General features: G+C 44.8%; 1 protein-coding gene across 6 annotated transcripts in view; it reads right to left on the minus strand.

Annotated features, from left to right (window-relative positions):
- The window catches only part of LOC119951728 (A-kinase anchor protein 17B-like), an 84,874-nt gene that overhangs the window by 30,511 nt on the left and 33,079 nt on the right, over nucleotides 1-21,284 (minus strand). For 3 of the 6 annotated variants that reach the window (XM_038775029.1, XM_038775025.1, XM_038775026.1), the window contains exons 2-4: nucleotides 11,948-11,985; nucleotides 2,971-3,743; nucleotides 1,355-1,500 (exon numbers count right to left, since the gene is read on the minus strand). In XM_038775029.1, the coding sequence (XP_038630957.1) occupies nucleotides 1,355-1,500; nucleotides 2,971-3,729 (905 nt within the window). In that variant the 5' untranslated portion in view covers nucleotides 3,730-3,743; nucleotides 11,948-11,985. The remainder of the gene's footprint in view (nucleotides 1-1,354; nucleotides 1,501-2,970; nucleotides 3,744-11,947; nucleotides 11,986-21,284) is intronic. The other 3 variants (XM_038775027.1, XM_038775030.1, XM_038775031.1) reach the window with 2 other exon arrangements.

Genomic DNA, 21,284 nt, shown 5'->3' on the forward strand with positions numbered 1-21,284 from the left:
GCATCTCTTCCAACTTGGTCGGCTGCATTCGCTGCTCCCAATGTGGTCTCATCTATATCGGAGAGACCAAACGCAGACAGGGTGATCGCTTTGCTGTGCGCATTCAGGATCCTGACCTTCCTGTAGCTTGCCGTTTTAACACAAGACCCTGCTCCCATGCCCACATATCTGTCCTTGGCCTGCCGCAATGTTCCAGCGAAGCTCAATGCAAACTGGAGGAACAACATCTCTTCCAGTCAGGCACGCTACAGCCTTCCGGTCTTAACATTGAATTGAACAACTTCAGATGATTAGCTCTACCCCACCTTGACCCGTTTGTTTTCATCCCATTTCATTTCAACTGTCTCTTACAATTTCTTTCTTTCTTAATATATATTGAATCCCATCTTATCCACCTTTCTTTACCTCTTCTCCCCTTTGCTTCCCCCTTCCCCTCCCCCCACATCTACATCTGTCACAGTTTAGCCTGTGATGTTAGTTTAAAACAAAGAACAAAGAACAAAGAAAAGTACAGCACAGGAACAGGCCCTTCGGCCCTCCAAGCCTGTGCCGACCATGCTGCCCATCTAAACTAAAATATTCTACATTTCCGGGGTCTCTATTCCTCTATTCCCATCCTATTCATGTATTTGTCAAGATGCCCCTTAAATGTCACTATCGTCCCTGCTTCCACCACCTCCTCTGGCAGCGGGTTCCAGGTACCCACTACCCTCTGTGTAAAAAACCATGCCTCGTACATCTCCTCTAAACCTTGCCCCTCGTACCTTAAACCTATGCCCCCTAGCAATTGACCCCTCTACCTTGGGAAAAAGCCTCTGACGATCCACTCTGTCTATGCCCCTCAGAATTTTGTAGACCTCTATCAGGTCGCCCCTCAACCTCCGTCGTTCCAGTGAGAACAAACCAAGTTTATTCAACCGCTCCTCATAGCTAATGCCCTCCATACCAGGCAACATCCTGGTCAATCTCTTCTGCACCCTCTCTAAAGCCTCCACATCCTTCTGGTAGTTTCTCTGCTGTTTGGCCTCTCACACCTTTTGCTCTCTCTGGGGACTCCATTAGCACTCTCTCCCCTGGGTTTCTGTAGCTATGACTTATCTTTCATTCTCCCTCCACAGTATAAATATTTCCCACTTTCTCTGTCTGTTAGCTTTGACAAAGAGTCATTGGACTTGAAATGTTAGCTCTCCCTACAGATGCTGCCAGACTTGCTGAGATTTTCCAGCATTTTCCCTTTCTCTTTCAAGTTAATTTTATACTTATTCCTATTTGAGCACTTCACCAGCCTGGGCCCAGTTTTAAAAAATGATGTTGTTGTTATCAGACATTTGCCAAAAATGGAATCCTGGTTTACCGTTCTGCCTCCTTGGCCTGCTCCTCTTCCTTGTCCCTTCGTTTCTGCTCTTCCCGCTGCTTCTCAAGCTCTTGCAGCTTTAACCTTTCCAGGTTCCGCTTTTCGATGGCCGAGTCGCTAAGATGCTTGGTTGTGTCAAAGGTCACCTGGAAGAGAAAGTAGGAGACTGGTCCCTGTACGAGTTACTGCACCTTAAAGCAAACACACGTTAGGGATAAAGGTTTTGTTCATCAGAAGGGGCACAAAGAAATCAGCCAATTAGCGCAGAGTCAAACTGATCATGGCCCTCGACAGCCAATATACAGAAAGGTGAAAGAAGAACTAATTAATGAAATTGAAGGAAGCTTGGGACAGTCAATAGGGAATCAAAGCCTAATAATGTTCCTGTCCCTTGACTAAATATCTTTTTTCACCTTTATATAAATCAGCCTCCACTGAAAGAAAGCACTTTTAAGCAGCAGCTCATACTGACAAAAAGAAGACTCGCATTTATAAAGTGTTACTCATGACCACAAAACATCTCAAAGTGCTTTTCAACCAACAAAATACTTTTAAAGTGTGGTTGATGTTGTCATTAGTCAAAGATGTGTGGGATTCTCCTCCCCAGAAAGCAGTGGAGGATACACCATTCAATATACTCAAGGCTGAAATGAAATCACTGAAGAGTCACACGGACTCAAAATGTCGATTCTATTTTCTCTCTCCACAGATGCTGCTGGATCTGCTGGGTATTTCCAGCATTTTCTGTTTTTTGATACTCAAAGGTAAGAGTTGGATGGATTTTTGATAGGCAAAGGTTAGTGGGGCAGATAGAAAGGTGGAGCTTTGGCCACAGTCTGATCAGCCATGATCTTATCGGATGGCAGAGCAAGCTCCAGGTGCAGAATGGACCTGCTCCTATGTCTTAGGATGTTATGTCGGAAATATGCAGACAATTTGCCCACGACAAGCTCCCACAAACAGCAGTGTGATAATGACCAGATCTGCTGGTTCTTTTTGTGGATTGAGAAATCGTTATTAATCAGCACACCAGGGATAACTTCCCTGCTCTTCTTCAAAACAATGCCATAGGATGTCTTACACCCAGAAGAGGGGGCACGGTATAGAACATAGAAAAATACAGCACAGAACAGGCCCTTCGGCCCACGATGTTGTGCCGAACTTTTGTCCTAGATTAAGAACAAATTAATCTACACCCCGTCATTCTACCGTAATCCATGTACCTATCCAATAGCCCCCTGAAGGTCCCTCATGTTTCTGACTCAACTACTTCCACAGGCAGTGCATTCCATGCCCCCACTACTCTCTGGGTAAAGAACCTACCTCTGACATCCCCCCACCACTTGAGTGGCAACTTTCAAAGACCTATGAACATTAACGCCACATGCAAAAGATGGCACCTCTGACAGTGTAGCATTCCCTCAGTACTGCACTGGAGTTTCAGTCTTGATTCTTGAGCTTAATTTCTGGAGTGGGACCCGAACCTGAAATCTTGTGACTCAAAGAGACGGCTGCTACCACCTGACGTACCGCTGACACTGGTCATCGAATCTGGATGCTGAGGGATAATGTAGCCACATCCATATAGAAGAAATGCAAGTATTTTAACACTATACCTTTATGTTACATGCCAGTGCCTTTCCATCATCCCCTTTGTGCATCAACTTCATTCCCCGTAAAGACTCCATCGCTTTCACAAAGCCCGCACAATCCTGATATTGGATGTATGCTTCAAAGGTGGGGAGACCGCCAAGACTGAATGTATTGAACTTCTTTCCTGTCATTTCCTCTCTATAGGGATCCAACATGGGAATGTCAACATTTCGAATGTCTCCAAATCGTCCAAATACCTTTTGAAGGATCTCTTCCATTGGCTTCTCCCTATTGAGCTGCTTTGAAGAAAGCCACTTACATGGCAGCCCCTCGATATGAATAGTGTCAGGCCTCTCACCGGGCAAGGCCTCACTCATGCGGTCAGCAGTCTGAAAGGAGGACTCCCAGTCACACGGGCTTGGAAAGTTGACTTGAGTTACAACGGCCAGAACCTTCGCTGTCTCATTGATACCGTTCACCTTAATGGTTTTGTTGTTAAACTTTTCCCACACGGTTTGAACTTGGTTCTTATTTTCAACTTCTGCTTCAAAGCGAATAAAGTCCATTGTACTTCGTGAGACTTTGAGTGATGTAATCTGATCTGGGTACGCCATTTTCTTCAGAATCTCCATCACTTCCCAGTTTGAAATGAGCCTTGGGGATATCTTGAACTCGGGAAATACCACACTGATTGTCAGCTTTGCAATTGGCTTTAAGTAAAGACACTGGGGAGCAAAGAGTTCCACGGCATCAGAAGTATCAAACAGTCTTGTGGCTGCCATAGCAATATTAAGTTCTGGAGGGGAAAAAAAAAAAAAAGAGTAAAACAATTGTAAGAAATAAAATTACATTCGTAAAGTCTCCTGCACATAAAATTATCATCACTGACCAGTAGACATCGTGTCATAACCCATCCAAGGTCTGTAGACTATTATTTATTTTCACTGACAGCTACATATTCTGTGTGCATTTAGGTAAATGGAGGAGTGAGATAGACATGGACCTTCCATCTTTGCAGCTTTGCACCTAAATATTAAAACCATAACCTCCCCATCAGTTGGTTGTAAGGGTCTTCCTGGAAATGAGTTTCGACAGTGTCAATTGTACCTTCTTAATTTACAACCACTACTATCTAGAAGGACAAGGGCAGCAGATCTATGGGAATTCCATCACCTAAAGGATTACTTCCAAGTTATACACTATCCTGACTCGGAATCATACCAGCGTTCCTTCACTGTCGTTGGGTCATAATGCTGGAACTCTCACCCTAACAGTACAGTGGGTGTACCTACATAGAACAAAGAACAAAGAAAAGTACAGCACAGGAACAGGCCCTTCGGCCCTCCAAGCCCGTGCCGACCATGCTGCCCGACTAAACTACAATCTTCTACACTTCCTGGGTCTGGATCCCTCTATTCCCATCCTATTCTTGTATTTGACAAGATGCCCCTTAAACGTCACTATCATCCCTGCTTCCATCACCTCCTCCGGCAGCGAGTTCCAGGCACCCACTACCCTCTGTGTAAAAAAACTTGCCTCGTACATCTACTCTAAACCTTGCCCCTCGCACCTTAGACCTATGCCCCCTAGTAATTGACCCCTCTACCCCGGGAAAAGCCTCTGATGATCCACTCTGTCTGTGCCCCTCATAATTTTGTATCCCTCTATCAGGTCACCCCTCAACCTCCGTCGTTCCAGTGAGAACAAACCGAGTTTATTCAACTGCTCCTCATAGCTAATGCCCTCCATACCAGGCAACATCCTGGTAAATCTCTTCTGCACCCTCTCTAAAGCCTCCACATCCTTCTGGTAATGTGGCACCAGAATTGAACACTATACTCCAAGTGTGGCCTAACTAAGGTTCTATATAGCTGCAACATGACTTGCCAATTTTTATACTCAATGCCCCGGCCAATGAAGGCAAGCATGGCGTATGCCTTCTTGACTACCTTCTCCACCTGTGTTGCCCCTTTCAGTGACCTGTGGACCTGTACACCTAGATCTCTCTGACTTTCAATACTCTTGAGGGTTCAACCATTCACTGTATATTCCCAACCTGCATGAGACCTTCCAAAATGCATTACCTCACATTTGTCCGGATTAAACTCCATTTGCCATCTCTCTGCCCAAGTCTCCAAACGATCTAAATCCTACTGTATCCTCTGACAGTACTCATCGCTATCCGCAGTTCCACCAACCTTTGTGTCATCTGCAAACTTACTAATCAGACCAGTTACATTTTCCTCCAAATCATTTATATACACCACGAACAGCAAAGATCCCAGCACTGATCCCTGCAGAACACCACTAGTCACAGCCCTCCAATCAGAAAAGCGCCCTTCCATTGCTACTCTCTGCCTTCTATGACCTAGCCAGTTCTGTATCCACCTTGCCAGCTCACCTCTGATCCCGTGTGACTTCACCTTTTGTACCAGTCTGCCATGAGGGACCTTGTCAAAGGCCTTACTGAAGTCCATATAGACATCATCCACTGCCCTACCTACATCAATCATCTTTGTGACCTCTTCGAAAAACTCTATCAAGTTAGTGAGACCCGACCTTCCGTTCACAAAACCGTGCTGCCTCATGCTAATACGTCCATTTGCTTCCAAATGGGAGTAGATCCTGTCTCGAAGAATTCTCTCCAGTAATTTCCCTACCACTGACGTAAGGCTCACCGGCCTGTAGTTCCCTGGATTATCCTTGCTACCCTTCTTAAACAAAGGAACAACATTGGCTATTCTCCAGTCCTCCGGGACATCACCTGAAGACAGTGAGGATCCAAAGATTTTTGTTCAAGGCCTCAGCGATTTCCTCTCTAGCCTCCTTCAGTATTCTGGGGGAGATCCCATCAGGCCCTGGGGACTTATCAACCTTAATATTTTTCAAGACGCCCAACACCTCGTCTTTTTGGATCTCAATGTGACCCAGGCTATCTACACACCCTTCTTCAGACTCAAAATCCACCAATTCCTTCTCTTTGGTGAATACTAATGCAAAGTATTAATTTAGTACCTCGCCCATTTCCTCTGGCGCCCTTGCCTATCCTTCAGTGGGCCAACCCTTTCCCTGGCTACCCTCTTGCTTTTTATATATGTGTAAAAATCCTTCGGATTTTCCTTAACCCTATTTGCAAATGACTTTTCATGACCCCTTCTAGCCCTCCTGACTCCTTGCTTAAGTTCCTTCCTATTTCCTTATGTTCCACACAGGCTTCGTCTGTTCCCAGCCTTCTACCCCTGACAAATGCCTCCTTTTTCTTTTTGACGAGGCCTACAATATCTCTCGTTATCCAAGGTTCCTGAAATTTGAATGGATTGCAGCGGTTCAAGAAGACAGCTCACCACACCATCTCAAGGCAAATAAAGAGGGCAATACATCTGGCCTTGTCTATGACATTCACATCCCGAGAATTATTGTTTATCGACCCCAGTGGGTCGAAACACACGGCACATTACTTACACCAAACGCCAAGTTCATGCTTTGGACAAAAGGAATGGCTGGAGCGAGGAAAGAAAAGTGAAATGCTTATCCCATTGCTGCAGCAGTGTGTATGATTCTTGGGTCTTGGAGAATATTTAGGGGGCAGTGATCATTGTGTCATAAGGTTTAGGTTGGCTGTGGAAAAGGACAAAGAACAGTATAATAGGCCAACTTCATTGGCGTAAGAACAGATCTGAGTCAAATCAATTGGAGTCAAAGGTTGGCAGGAGAAGTGGTAGCCAAACAACAGCCTACATTCAAGGAGATGATTATTTGGGCAAAGTCAAGGTATATTCCCCAGAATGGAAAGAGTACATACCCCAAAGGGAAAGGTAGCGTTAAAAAACCCAGAGTCCCCTGGATGACAAGAGTAAGAGATTATGAAGAAGAAAATGTGTGCTTATGACAGATGTCAGGAAGAAAAATACAGATGAAAACCAGGCCGAATATACAATGTTATCATAGAATTTACAGTGCAGAAGGAGGCCATTCGGCCCATCGAGTCTGCACCAGCTCTTGGAAAGTGCACCCTCCCCAAGGTCAACACTTCCACCCTATCCCCATAACCCAGTAACCCCACCCAACACTAAGGGCAATTTTAGACACGAAGGGCAATTTATCATGGCCAATCCACCTAACCTGCACATCTTTGGACTGTGGGAGGAAACCGGAGCACCCGGAGGAAACCCACGCACACACGGGGAGGATGTGCAGACTCCGCACAGACAGTGACCCAAGCCAGAATCGAACCTGGGACCCTGGAGCTGTGAAGCAATTGTGCTATCCACAATGCTACCATGCTGCCCTGCAAATGAGAAGCAAAGAGAGAGTATGAAAAGAGATTGACAGCCAACATAGAAAGGAATTCCAAAGTCTTCTATAAGCATCTAAATAGTAAAAGGATAACAAAAGGAGGAATAGGATCAATTTGAAACGAAAGGGGGATTTATGCATGGAGGCAGGAGACATAGCTGAGATATTAAATTAATACTTTGCATCTGTATTTACTAAGAAAGGTGATGCCACCCAGGTAACAGTGAAAGAGGAGATAATTAGGGCACTAAAAGGGTTTAAAATTGATATGGAGGTGGCATTGGATAGACTGTCTGTATTAAAGTTGATAAGACACCAGGACCGTACAATATACAGCCAAGGATGCTGAGAGAAGTGTAAGGGTTCTTCCTCTTTATTCCCTTATTTCTTTTGTTTTGCTGTTATTATTTGGACATGTCGCTTTAAGGCAAGCAGCCTGTATCTTTAACTCAAGCAGAAGAATCTATAAGTTACAGGAGAGGTCACTTGCTGGTAGAACATAGAACATAGAACAGTACAGCACAGAACAGGCCCTTCGGCCCTCAATGTTGTGCCGAGCCATGATCACCCTACTCAAACCCACGTATCCACCCTATACCCGTAACCCAACAACCCCCCCTTAACCTTACTTTTATTAGGACACTACGGGCAATTTAGCATAGCCAATCCACCTAACCCGCACATCTTTGGACTGTGGGAGGAAACCGGAGCACCCGGAGGAAATCCACGCACACAGGGGGAGGACGTGCAGACTCCACACAGACAGTGACCCAGCCGGGAATCGAACCTGGGACCCTGGAGCTGTGAAGCATTTATGCTAACCACCATGCTACCCTGCTGCCCTGGTGTTGCAGGAGTTGCAGACTTTTCGGTACCAGCGAGAGAGATGGGGTTGGCACAAAAGGCTGTGCTTTGCCCGGTAATATATGGTGATTGGATCCTATCCCAGTGAGATGCTTTTCAGAGTCCCAAGGTTTCAGTTTGACCCTGGCAGCTCCAAGGGAAGTGCCAGAGGACTGGATAACAGCTAATGTTATTCCACTTTTCAAGAAGGGTATTAGAGATAAAAAGAGGAAATTACACGTCAGTGGTAGGGAAACTATTGGGGAAAATTCTGAAGGAGAGAATTAATTTCCTCTTGATAAGTTTGCAGATGACACCAAAATTGGTAAGGTGGCCAACAGTGAAGAAGATGGTAGTAGTTTACAGAAAGATACAGATTAGTTAGTCAGGTGGGCAGAGCAGTGGCAGATGGTTTTTAACCCTGATAAACGTGAGGTGATGCACTTAGGAAGGAGAAATAGGAGAAAGGAGTATGTAATGAATGGCAGGACGCGAGTAAGTTCAGAGGAACAGCTGGATTGTGGAGTACTTGTTCACAGATCCCTGAAGGTGGCAGAGCAGATGGATAGGGTGGTTAAGCAGGCATATGGATATTTGCCTTTATCAGTCATGGCATAGAATATAAGAGCAAGGAGGTTATGTTGGAGCTGTACAGAACGTTGGTTAGGCCACAGCTGGAGTACTGTGTGCAGTTCTGCTCACCTCACTATAGGAAGGAGGTGATTGCCCTGGAGAGGGTACAGAGGAGATTCACCAGGATGTTACCTGGATGGAGCATCTGAACTATAAGGAGAGACTGGATAGGCTTGGGTTGTTTTCTAAAGAGCAGAGAAGGCTGTGGGGGATATGATTGAGGTGTCTATGATTATGAGGGGTTTGGACAGGGTAAATAGGAAGCAGCGCAGTTGAGGAGTCAATCACAGGGGGGCATGGGTGAGGGGCAGGAGATTCCGAGAGGATTTGAGAAAACGATTTTTCTTCTTTTTTAAAAATAAATTTAGAGTACCCAATTCATTTTTTCCAATTAAGGGCCAAGTTAATGTGGCCAATCCACCTAGCCTGCACATCTTTTGGGTACCCCCACAAACACGGGGAGAATGTGCAAACTCCACACGGACAGTGATCCAGAGCCGGGATCGAACCTGGGACCTCGGCCCCGTGAGGCAGCAATGCTAACCACTGCGCCACCGTGCTGCCCATGATATTTCACTCACGAGGGTGGTGAGAATCTGGAACGCGCGGCCTGGGAAGGTAATGGAGGCTGGAAACCTCGCAACCTGTAAAGAGCTCTTGGATCAGCACTTCAGACACCTTCACATTCAAGGATATGGCACAGGTGCTGGTAAGCGGGATTCGCGCGACATTAAGGGTACTTATTGCTGGGGCAGACTCGATGGGCCGAAGGGCCTTTTCTCTGCTGTACAACTCTCTGACGGGATGAGAAAGGTCCTGCTATCCTCTCTTCTCCGGGTTTTTCCAGAAAAGCTGTGTGGGCTGTGTTTCTGATCTGCCAGAGAGCCTGGACGAATCTATTTACAGGAGGACCATTATGGGCTCTTGCAAGCAAAGTCTGGAACCTGCTATATTTCTCCAGAAAGTTTGTGGGTGCTGTATTCCTGAAACCATACATGCCTGAATACAAATAACAAACTGAAAGCAAAGTTTGAACAGAAGTAAGGTGCCTCTCCAGATAAGCTGTGAGTAATACATCTCTGAACTACAGAGGACCTGAATGAATAAACCTAAAGAGAAGATCATTACAATCTGTAAACCAAAGACTTTAATCTGCCAACTTGCTGTGAAAGTGTGCTCAACACCATCATCTGAAACAATGACTCCCTTCCTTTCATTTATGATTTTTACCCCTTTCCACTTCACTGTGTTTGTCTGTATTGTGTGTATATATATATATTTTTTGTGTATATACATGATGGGGGCAAGTTAACCAGTTGTATTTGCTGCATATTGCATTATAGTTCTTGTTATAAATAAACAGTAATTGTATTTATTTACAAACCTTGTGACTGTAATTATTGGTAAGCCAGGGGCCAAAGACATTGAGTATTTTTATAAGAATTATTGCATAATTCACTTGTGTTGTGACTCTGGGCACGTGGGGCTGGAATTGACCGCGCACTAGACGTATGCCTAATTCAAAAGGGTTAAGCAGAATAATTTTGATGGATGGGTACGAGCATTGGGAGTTGCAACTACCTATGAGGCTCTGAGAGAGATCACTTTCTTAGAGGAATTTAAGAATTTCCTACCTTCTATAATAAGAACCCATGTTGAAGAGCAGAGGGTGAAAACTGCAAGGCAATTATGGCCGACAAGTATGAGTTAATCCATAAATTTAAACCTTTGTTCCCTCACTTCCATATATAAAAAGGATAGGAAATGGGAGAGTGAAAGGAAGGCAGGTAGCTAAGGTAATAAATGGATAGCTGGGAATACTGCGAGATTTCCGTCTTAGACCAGGAAGGGAGGTACAGTGGGTGAAAGTGAGATTCGGAAGCTGAGGTGTTACCACTGTAATAAAGTGGGACACGTGCATTCAGCATGTTGGAAGTTGCAAGGAAAGTCCATGGGACTTGTGGGGGTTCATAAGGAGGATTATAAAAAGGGAACAAATTTAGAGAATACTACAGGGCAGCCTGGAGCTCTAACTGGATCTAGGAGACCTGAGGTAAACGCTGCTGCAGGAGTAGGTACGAGGAATGGAATAGGTGAGAGATATGCTGGGTTGGTGTCTCAGGGGAAGGTCACTCCCTTTTCCTCAACTGATGTAGCCAAACCCATGACTATCTTCAGGGACATTGGTGTGACTCAAACTCTCTTACTGGAGAAGGATTTGGTTTTCCCGCCAGAGAGCTCAATGAAAACGGAGGTAGTAGTGAATGAGATTGGTGGGGATTATATCCCTGTTGCATTGAATAAGGTACAATTGGAATGTGATTTAGTGACGCATCTATTAGTCATCGGGGTGGTTAAGAAATTCCCAGTGGATAGAGCAGACTTACTTTTGGCAGGAGTGAAGGTTGGAGCTCCACCCATGATTACAGAGAGTCTGAGGCAAGTAATACAGTTAACACATGAATTACCAACAGTAGGGCATGTGGGAACTAGGAAAATTGTTTGGGCATTAAATGGCTCAAAGAAAGAAATGTTGACAGACATTATCAAATGGCAGTAGCAGAGAATCGGATTCTGAGAATTCCAAGACCACACGTGACCATAGGAAAGAGGAGTCCGAATCTAATAGTAATAACAGGGATAAGGAATCAGACAGGAGTTCTGAATTTAATTTTGGTTCTGATTCTGAAATAATGATAAACAGCTGACACTAACTGATCTTGAACAAATAGCAAGTAATTCTTCTAGAGCTAGGAAAGAAGACAGCAAATTGGGAGAAGAAAGTGAACTGGACTTTTCTAAATGTAATTTGTTACAGCCTTGTGCAGTAAACACATTGACAATCAATCCGGGTGCAAATACTTCCCAGAGCATGCCTGCTTTGAAGGAAAATATACATGATAGCACGGCATTAGTTAGTCAGGGCAGGGAGAGCGAAGACTGTGAAGTGACACCAAGCAAACAGCTGGTTAACCCACATCTTTTTAAAGGTCCACAGTGCCTCTTGAAGGAAAAAGGATGCAAATCTGCAAAAAATTCCTTTTAAAATTTATGGGGAAGGTGGGTGGAGAACCACCTCGTGATTCTGCAACCACATTGGTTAACGAAAAACAGAAAGTCCATGGAACTAATAAGGTGCTATTCTTGGATTCTGATAATGATGTGGAAAGTAGTTACAGGCTTCCACCATTTAAAAGGAACAATGTCTATTCAATTCGACACACCCACCATGGACGCTCCTAGCCACAGTCTTCACCTTGATATATCTGAAAGTAAAGAAGGAAAATAGAAATCAGGAAAGCACAACTTGTATAAGTCTGTATTACTAAATCGAGATAAGAGCTGTGTTTATTTATTAAAAATGAACCAAATATTTCCCTCAGCAATGATAATACTGCTTGTAGCTTGGCTGCAGATGTTCCTCAAACTTTGGATAAACATTCATTGAGCGATCAGAAACCTGACAACGGCAAGCACATTGCCTTTGACTTGGAAGAAGAGATAAAAGAAGTCACTGTTTGAAGGTATCAGTTATGCAAAGTAACCAAAGTTGCAAACCTATCAGCAGCAGAAGAACGGAGAGAAGAGCTAATAAAGATACTGAAAGAATACAGACAGAGTTGCAGGAAAACACTAGGGGACAACTCCAATAACTAGTCATAGTAGACATAAGAAACTCTGAACCAATAAAGCCACATCTGTCTCAACTAAAGCCACAGAGACTGGCTCAGTTAGAGACTGAAATACAGTGCATGTTGGATATGGTGTGAAAAGAAACAGAAACATTGTGGTCCACAGAACACCAAGTAGAGTTAAGGAAATTGCAGGCCATGTTAGTGGGTGAACCGGTGCTGGCCTCCCAGACCCATGCAGACCATTAACATGGTCACAGATGCCAGTGCCCGGTGGGTAGGGGGAGTACTACTAGCCCTTCAGCACTTTGAAGTATATGTCTGACATGACAATAAACAAAGCTTAGTTTATACCATAATTCATTTGCATTTATAGAGAAATTTAAAACCCGGAACGCAAGATTATTCCATTGCCGTTTATTATTACAACAGTTCAATATTAAAATTCTACTCGTTCCCGGAAAGGAAAATGTGATTGCGGATTCATTGTCACGTGTTTAAGGGCTGACCAGTTACCAATGTAGAGACTGGGAAAGGAATTTGTATAATGGGGAAGGATGGATGGATATGTGTTTGTGATCCAATGATCTCTTATTGCCCCTTTCTTTATTTTTGCCATTATCATTTTTGATCCATGGATGCTTAATAGACGTGTGTCTTTAAGTCAAGCAGCAGAAAGGAGGATTTGAAGAAGCTGCAACATAGTTTATGGTGCTGCTAGCTTTGGATAGCAAAACGCAGACTTCTCAGCAGCAAGCAATGGGGTTGGACTCAGTTCAATTAATTAGCTGGTCATCAAGGAATTGGCCAAAAGGCAGAATTCTGCCTGGTGGTGATTGGATCCTGCCGGAGTGGGATGATTTCTAGAGGCCTAAGGAATGACCGGGTCACACAGAGAAAAGGACCTGCTTCTCCCTCTCTCTCTCTCTCCAAAAAGGCTTTGAGTGGATGTAATTTGAACCTACAGAAACCTGAATGAATCTACAGTGAAAACCTCAAATTGAAAGCAAAGTGTGAAGAGAAGAAAAGGTGCTTAAAGGCAACCATCTGAATCAAAGTCTCTTTTTCCTTTTACCTATGATTTTCACTCCTCTCCTCCCCTCCCCTCTGTCTTTGTCTGACGTGTATGAAATGAAATGAAAATCGCTTCTGGTCACGAGTAGGCTTCAATTAAGTTACTGTGAAAAGCCCCTAGTCGCCACATTCCGGCGCCTGTCTGGGGAGGCTGATACGGGAATTGAACCGTGCTGCTGGCCTGCTGGGTCTGCTTTAAAAGCCAGCGATTTAGCCCAGTGAGCTAAACCAGTGTGTGTGTGTTTATATATATATATATGGTTGGGGCAAGTTAAAATGAGGGTTTTGGGGGCGGCACGGTGGTGCAGTGATTAGCACAGGCGCGAGGATCCGGGTTCAATCCTGGCCCTGGTTCACTGTCCGTGTGGAGTTTGCACATTCTCCCCCGTGTCTGCGTGGGCTTCACCCCCATAACCCAAAGATGTGTAGGGTAGATGGATTGGTCATGCTAAATTGTCCCTTAATTGGAAAACAAATAATTGAGTAGTCTAAAAAGAAGTTTAAAGAAAAAAGATGAGTGGCTTAGGAATTAGATAATAGTTAATTGCGTTTGCTCTATGTTTCATTATAGTTCTTGTTATAAATAGAAAGTAATAGTGTTTAAATTTACAAACCTGGTGACTGTGATTATTGGGCAGCCAAGGTCAAAAGACTTGAGGTATTTTTCTAAGAATTATTGGTTAATTCAATTGTGTTGCGACTCTTTGGCCAAGTGGAGCTGGAATTGACTGCACACCCACCCAGGGAGTCATAATAAGGGTAGATTCGGAGAGGTTGTTTCCCCTTGTGGGAGAGTCTAGGACCAGAGGGCATCATCTTAGAGTAAGCTGTTGCCCATTTGAAACAGAGATGAGGAGGAATTTCTTCTCTCAGAGGGTAGTGAATCTGTGGAGTTCTTTACCACAGAGAGCTGTAGAGGCTGGGTCGTGAAGAATGTTCAAAGCTGAGACAAATCAGTACGGGTATCGAGGGCTATGGGAATAAGGCGGGAAAGTGGAGTTGAGGACGGTATCTAATCAGTCATGATTCTCATTGAATGGCAGAGCAGACCCGATGGGCCGAATGGCCTACTTCTGCTCCTATGTCTCATGGTTTCCCTCAATGACCTCAGCTAATGCTTGAAACAAAGTGTCAGAGGAATCTCAGTTAGGAACTGACAGCTCAGCATTTCACGATGTAGTGTACTAAATAACTGCACCATCTGTCTAAATGGGACCTTTAGATACTAATCCAGATATTCAACCTTCTCTCAATTTAATCTCGCTTGTAACAATGCAACACTTTAAAAAAAAAGAAACAAGCACATAAATAACTTATTAAGGAATTCAGGACAAAGTTTAGAATGTGAAATTTGCTCCCAAATGGAGTTGTCGAGGCAAATAGCAGAAAAGAATTCAAGGGGAAGCTAGAAAAGAACAGGAGAGAGAGGAATCGAAGGATACATTTGATGACATTCAATGAAAAAGGTGAGAGGGGCTCAAATGGCGCTCAAACACCAACATAGAAATGGTGGACGGAACACCCTGTTTCAGTTCTGTATATTCTATGTAATAAGGACCCTACAATTCTCATTGCAACGCAAGTTTATCTACAAAAACATTACCAATTAAACCGCTCAACATTTGTTAACATATATAAGAATATTGCTGGCTATTTTAGAATGTTTCTCTCAGCAGAACAAAGTTAGTGCAAGTCTTATTGGTCAGGAGTCCCAGGTATGATACACAAGCTCTACTAACTTAGCTGTTCTATGTTGGTGCAGCAGTCAAGTCTCTGTCATTGACCTTATGGACTAACAAAACAAAAGAAATAACAGCCAAGATTGTTATTTTGAAATGTTATCTGGTGCCCCCCCCCCCCCCCCCCCCCAACGCAGATATTCACGCTGACGGATCTTCCGGTCTCGCCGATGGTGCACCCTGCCGTCGGTTTCCTGGCAGCAAGAGGTGCATCAACGGGAAACCCAATTGACAATGGCGGGAGCAGAAGTCCCAGGCGCTCAGCACACGAGTAGTGCAGACAATCCCACCCTTAATGTTTCAGGTCTGCAAACTTCCATCAGAACTATGAAAATTTAGAAACAGAGAAAATATAACCATGAATGATCCTCTATCTCAATGCCATACTCCTGTGTTCTCCCCATACCAGCCCAGCCCCATTCCCGTACCAGCCTCCCCGGACAGGCGCCGGAATGTGGCAACTAGGGGCTTTTCACAGTAACTTCATTGAAGCCTACTCGTGACAATAAGCGATTTTCATTTTCATACCTCTTGACAGCTTTAGAGTCTGAAAATCTATCCATTTCCTTCTTAAATATATACAATGACTTGGCCTCCGCAGCCTTCTGTGGTAGAGAATTCCACAAGTTCACCAACATCTGAGTGAATAAATTCCTCTTCATCTCAATCCTAAATGGCCTCCTACCTGTATCCTGAGACTTTGGCCGCTGGTTTCAGAACCCCCAGCCAGAGGAAACATCTCTATATCCAGTTTGTCCAGCCCCGTCAGAATGTTATACATTTAAATTAGATACCCTCTCATTCTTCTAAACTCCAGTGAATACAGGCCTCACTGACCCTATCGCTCCTCTCTGGACAATCCTGCCATTGCAGGAATTAATTTGGTGCACCTTCGCTGCACTCCCTCTATGGTAAGTATATTCCCTCTTAAGCAAGGAGACCAAAACTGCACACAATACTCACCAAGGCCATGTACAGCTGCTGTAAGCCACCCTTGCTTCTGTACTCCATTCCTCTAGTAACAAAGGTCAACATGCCATTTGCCTTCTTAACTGCTTGCTGCACAGCATGCTTGCTTTCAGTGACTTGGTTTACAAGAACCCCCAGCTCCCTGTGCACATCAACATTTCCCAATCTATCAGCATTTAAATAATACTCCACCATTTTGTTTTCCATACCAAAGTGGATAACTTCACAATTATCCACATTAACATAAGAGAATATCTTTATTAGTGTCACAAATAGGCTTACATTACACTGCAGTGAAGTTACTGTGAAAATCCCCTAATCACCAAAATACACCTGTTTGGGTACACAGAGTGGGAATTCAGGATGTCCAATTCACCTAACAAACATGTCTTTCGGGACTCGTGGGAGGAAACCGGAGCACCCGGAGGAAACCCACACAGACATGGGGAGAACGTGCAGACTCCGCACAGACAGTGACCCAAGCCAGGAATCAAACCCAAATCCCTGGTGCTGTGAAGTCACAGAGCTAACCACTGTGCTAACCCACAACTGCACCTGCCATGTATTTGCCCGCTCACTCAACCTGCCTAAATCTTGACGCGTCTTAACATCCTCCTCACAACTCTCATTCCCAACAATTTTCACGTCTTCAGCAAACTTGGAATCCATATCACTGATGTATATTATGATTAACTGGGGCCCAAGCACAGATCTCTACAGGATCCCACTAGTCACTGCCTGCCACTCCAGAGAAGACCCATTTTTACTACTTCCTGTTTCCTATCTGCAAACTAATTCTCAATCCGTGCCAATTATCCCCAATCCCATGCACTTCAATTTTGCACACTAACCTCTTATGTGGTACTTTATCAAAAACGTTCTGAAATACACCACATTTACAGTTTCTATCTAAACAATTCTGCTGGTCATATCCTCAAAAACTCCAGTAGGTTTGTAAACATGATTGTCCCTTTCATAAATCATTGTTATTTTTTCTTTTTTTTTTTAAATTTAAAGTGGCCATTCTTTTTTTCCAATTAAGGGCAATTTGACGTGGCCAATCCACCCAGCCTGCACATCTTTGGGTTGTGGGGGTGAGACCCACGCAGTCACAGGGAGAACGTGCAAACGCCACACGGACTGTGACCACAGGCCAGGATTGAACCCTGGTCCTTAGCGCCATGAGGCAGCAGTGCGCCACTGTGCCACCCATTCATAAATCACTGTTGAGTTTGTCGGATTCCGTTGACATTCTCTAACTGCCCTGTTATCTCATCCATTATAATAGTCCCTCGCATTTTCCCTACTACTGATGTGAGGCAAACCAGTCTGTAATTCCCTGTGTTCTCCCTCCCTCCTTTTTTGAATAGCGGGATTACAGTTGCCACCATCCAATCTGCCGGGGCTGTTCCAGAATCTACAGAATTTTGGAAGATGACAACCAAAGCATCCACTATTTCCATGGCCACCTCTTTCAGTCCCTGGGATATAGAGTATCAGACCCTGGGGATTTAGCAGATTTCAGTCCCATTAACTTCTCCAGCACTATTTTTTTTTAGTAATACTGCTTCCCTTCAATTCCTCCTTCTCAGTAGACCATTGATTCGCTAGCATTTCTGAGAAGATTGTGCCTTCCTCCGTGAAGACAGAACAAAAGTAGTTGTTTCATCTCCCTGTCATTTATTTGATCTCTATCATAAATACCCCTATTTCAGACATTAAAGGGACCTACATTTATCTTCATTCATTTTTCTCATTTACATACTTATAGAAGCTTGTACAGACTGCTTTTATATTCTAGATTTCAAGCACAAGGTGGACGGTGGGAAAAAGAACAAAGGAGAAGGTGGGGTGGGGTGGGGAGTGCAGGACAGAAAATATTTCATGATGCAGGGAATCTTTGAACACAATGCTGAGTCTAGTAGAGTGATTAATGGAAAGATGGGTTGCTGCTCCTCAAGCTTGTGGAACAATGTAGCAGGCCAAGGGTAGAAAGGTCAGAGTAGAACAAGGTAGAGAATTAAAATTCCAAGTGACAAGAAGATTAGGGTAATGCTTGCGGACTGAATTGGGTATTCTGTAAAACCATCACCCAGAATACATTTGGTCTCCCTAATGTAAAACACAATTTTTAAAAATTAAGTTACGGGACGAGGGCATTGCTGGTTAGGTCAGCATTTATTGCCAGTCCCTAGTTACCCTTGAGAAGGTGGTGGTGATCTGCCTTTGAACCACTGCATTCCCTGGGGTGTAGGTACACACACGGAGCTGGTAGGGAGGCAGTTCCAAGATTCTAACTGTGAAGGAATGGTGATGTAGTTCCAAGTCAGGATGATGAGAGGGTTGGAGGGGAAACCTCCAGGTGGTCATGTTCCCAAAGTATCTGCTGCTTTCGTCCTTCTAGACGCTTGTAGTCGTAGGTTTGGAGGATGCTGCCGAAGGACTGTTGGTAGATGGTACACACGGCTGCCACTGTACGTCGGTGGAACGAGTGAATATTTGTAGAAGGGGTGCCAATCAAATGGGCTGCTTTTTCCTGGATGGTGTCAAAATAAATTTAGAGTTCCTAATTATTTCTTTTTCCAATTAAGGGGCAATTTAACGTGGTCCATTTACCTACCTGCACATATTTTTGGGTTGTGGGGGTGCGACCTGGTGTTGAGCTTTTTAAAAAAAATAAATTTAGATTACCCAATTATTTTTTCCAATTAAGGGGCAATTTAGCACGGCCAATCCACCTACTCTGCACATTTTTGGGTTGTGGGAGCGAAACCCACGCAGACACGGGGAGAATGTGCAAACTCCACACGGACAGTGACCCAGAGCCGGGATCGAACCCAGGTCCTTGGCGCCATGAGGGATCAGTGCTAACCACTGCACCACCCTAGCCACTCTATAAATGTAGAGTACCCAATTCATTTTCCAATTAAAGGGGAATTTAGCTTGGCCATGTATATATATATATATATATAGCTGGTCCAGTTCAGTTTCTGGTCAATGGAGGCCCCAAGGATGTTGATAGTAAGTGATTCATGAGTGATATCTAAATTGATAGAACTACATGTAATTGCTATCTGACCATTCACCATTAATCTGGCATATTAACTCTGCTTCTTTCTTGCAGATGCTGTCGGGCCAGCTCAGCGTTTCTCGCATTTGCTTTTTTTTTCCTTTCAGATTTTCAGAATCTGCAGTATTTTGCTCTCAAAACTGTGTTCTCCTCCACTGTCTTGTAGCTGAACCCACCTAAGGTATTTAAGGCGATTAATATCTAGTGCATTGAATCGGTTTAACAAACATTATGCTGAGCTGCCTCACAGAAAATACATTTTTATTCCTGGATTCCAGACCCTTCCATCTGAGGAAGTCATCTAGTGGGTGAAGAATCAGTCAAATGCTCAAAGTGTGAAATTTCCCAAATCCATCAGATATTCCAGAATGCTTTAGGGTCCCAAACACTCCAGGTCATTTAACATTTCACTGCTGCCATTGGTAGAATTGCGGTCAGTAGTCCAGAGGCCTGGACTAATGAACCCGAGACAGTAGTTCAAATCCCTTTTCAGCTGGGGAATTCAAGTTCTGATAATTAAATCAATCTCAAATGAAAAGCTACGGTGACCATGAAATAATTAGAATCTCATTAAAAATACATCGGAGTCATGAAAGTCCTTCATGGAAGGGACGCTGTTGCCCTCACAGCCCCAGTGCAATGGTCTGGATATTACGCTCCCCCTACTGATGGGGGCTAGTTAACTCCAGCAGGCGGACAGCCCACCATCTACTCACCCCTGCCTCCACTACAATTATACCAGCGATGGGGGTGGCAATGTGTGACCTGTCCACCAGTGAGTCAATTGATGCACTTGAATGGGCAGTTATTTCACACTTAAGGCCTCATCCTGCTGTCATCTCTGGTGCGGGAGGCCAAGCATCCAGTCCCACAGGCTTCCCTGTAAGGGCTTGTGGGAGGCAGGGACAGCCCATCCTTGCGGAGCCCCCAAAGCTCCAAAAGAGTGTTCCACCAGGGATTTACATGCCCTCATGTCACCCTCCTTCCATGACTTCACAAATCCCACTTTCCCCAAACTTCCTCGCCCAGTCTGCAAATTGGCAGCAAACAAGTGTCCTAAACACCAATCCAAATCCCAACCCCCAATCCAGCCCCCAAACCCCAATCCAACCCCCAAACCTAACCCCCAACCCCAAACCCAACCCCCAAACCCAACTCCCAAACCAACCCCAACCCAACCCCAAACCCAACTCCCAACCCCCAAATCCAACCCCCAACCCAACCCCCAACCCCCAAACCAACCCCCAATCCAAACCCCCAACCCAACCCCCAAACCCAACCCCCAATCCAAACCCCCAAACCACAATCCAACCCCCAAACCCAACCCCCAGACCCGACCCCCAATCCAAACCCCCAAACCACAATCCAACCCCCAACCCCCAAACCAACCCCCAAACCACAATCCAACCCCCAAACTCCCAATCCCCCAAACCAACCCCCAATCCAACCCCCAAACCAACCCCAAAACCCCAATCCAACCCCCAAACCCCAATCCAACCCCCAAACCCGACCCCCAACCACCAATCCAAACCTCAACCCCCAATCCAAACCCCAACTCCCAATCCAACCGCCAAACCCCAACCCCCAAACCCAATCCAACCCCCAACCCCAATCCAACCCCAATTCAACCCCCAATCCCCAATCCAACCCCCAAACCAACTCCAACCCCGAAACCCAAAATCAACCCCCAACCCAACCCCCAAACCCAATCCCCAACCCCCAATTCAACCCCCAAACCCCAATCCAACCCCCCAACCCCAATCCAACCCCCAATCCAACCCCCAAACCCAATCCAACCTCGAAACCCAAAATCAACCCCCAAACCAACTCCCAAACCCCAATCCAACCCTCTATCCAACCACCAACCACCAAACCAACCCCCAAACCCCAATCCAAAACCCCCAATCCAACCGCCAAACTCCAATCCAACCCCCAAACCCCAATCCAACCCCCAAACCCCAACCCCCAATCCAATCCCCAAACCCAACCCCCAAACCTCAAACTAACACCAACATCTTTATTCCAAAATTCTGGAAGGCTGCCAGCCTCAGATTGGCTGGAGGCTCTCAAATCTATTGAGG

The sequence above is a fragment of the Scyliorhinus canicula genome, chromosome 17 (assembly GCF_902713615.1).
Source record: "Scyliorhinus canicula chromosome 17, sScyCan1.1, whole genome shotgun sequence".
In the NCBI taxonomy this organism is placed as follows: domain Eukaryota; kingdom Metazoa; phylum Chordata; class Chondrichthyes; order Carcharhiniformes; family Scyliorhinidae; genus Scyliorhinus; species Scyliorhinus canicula.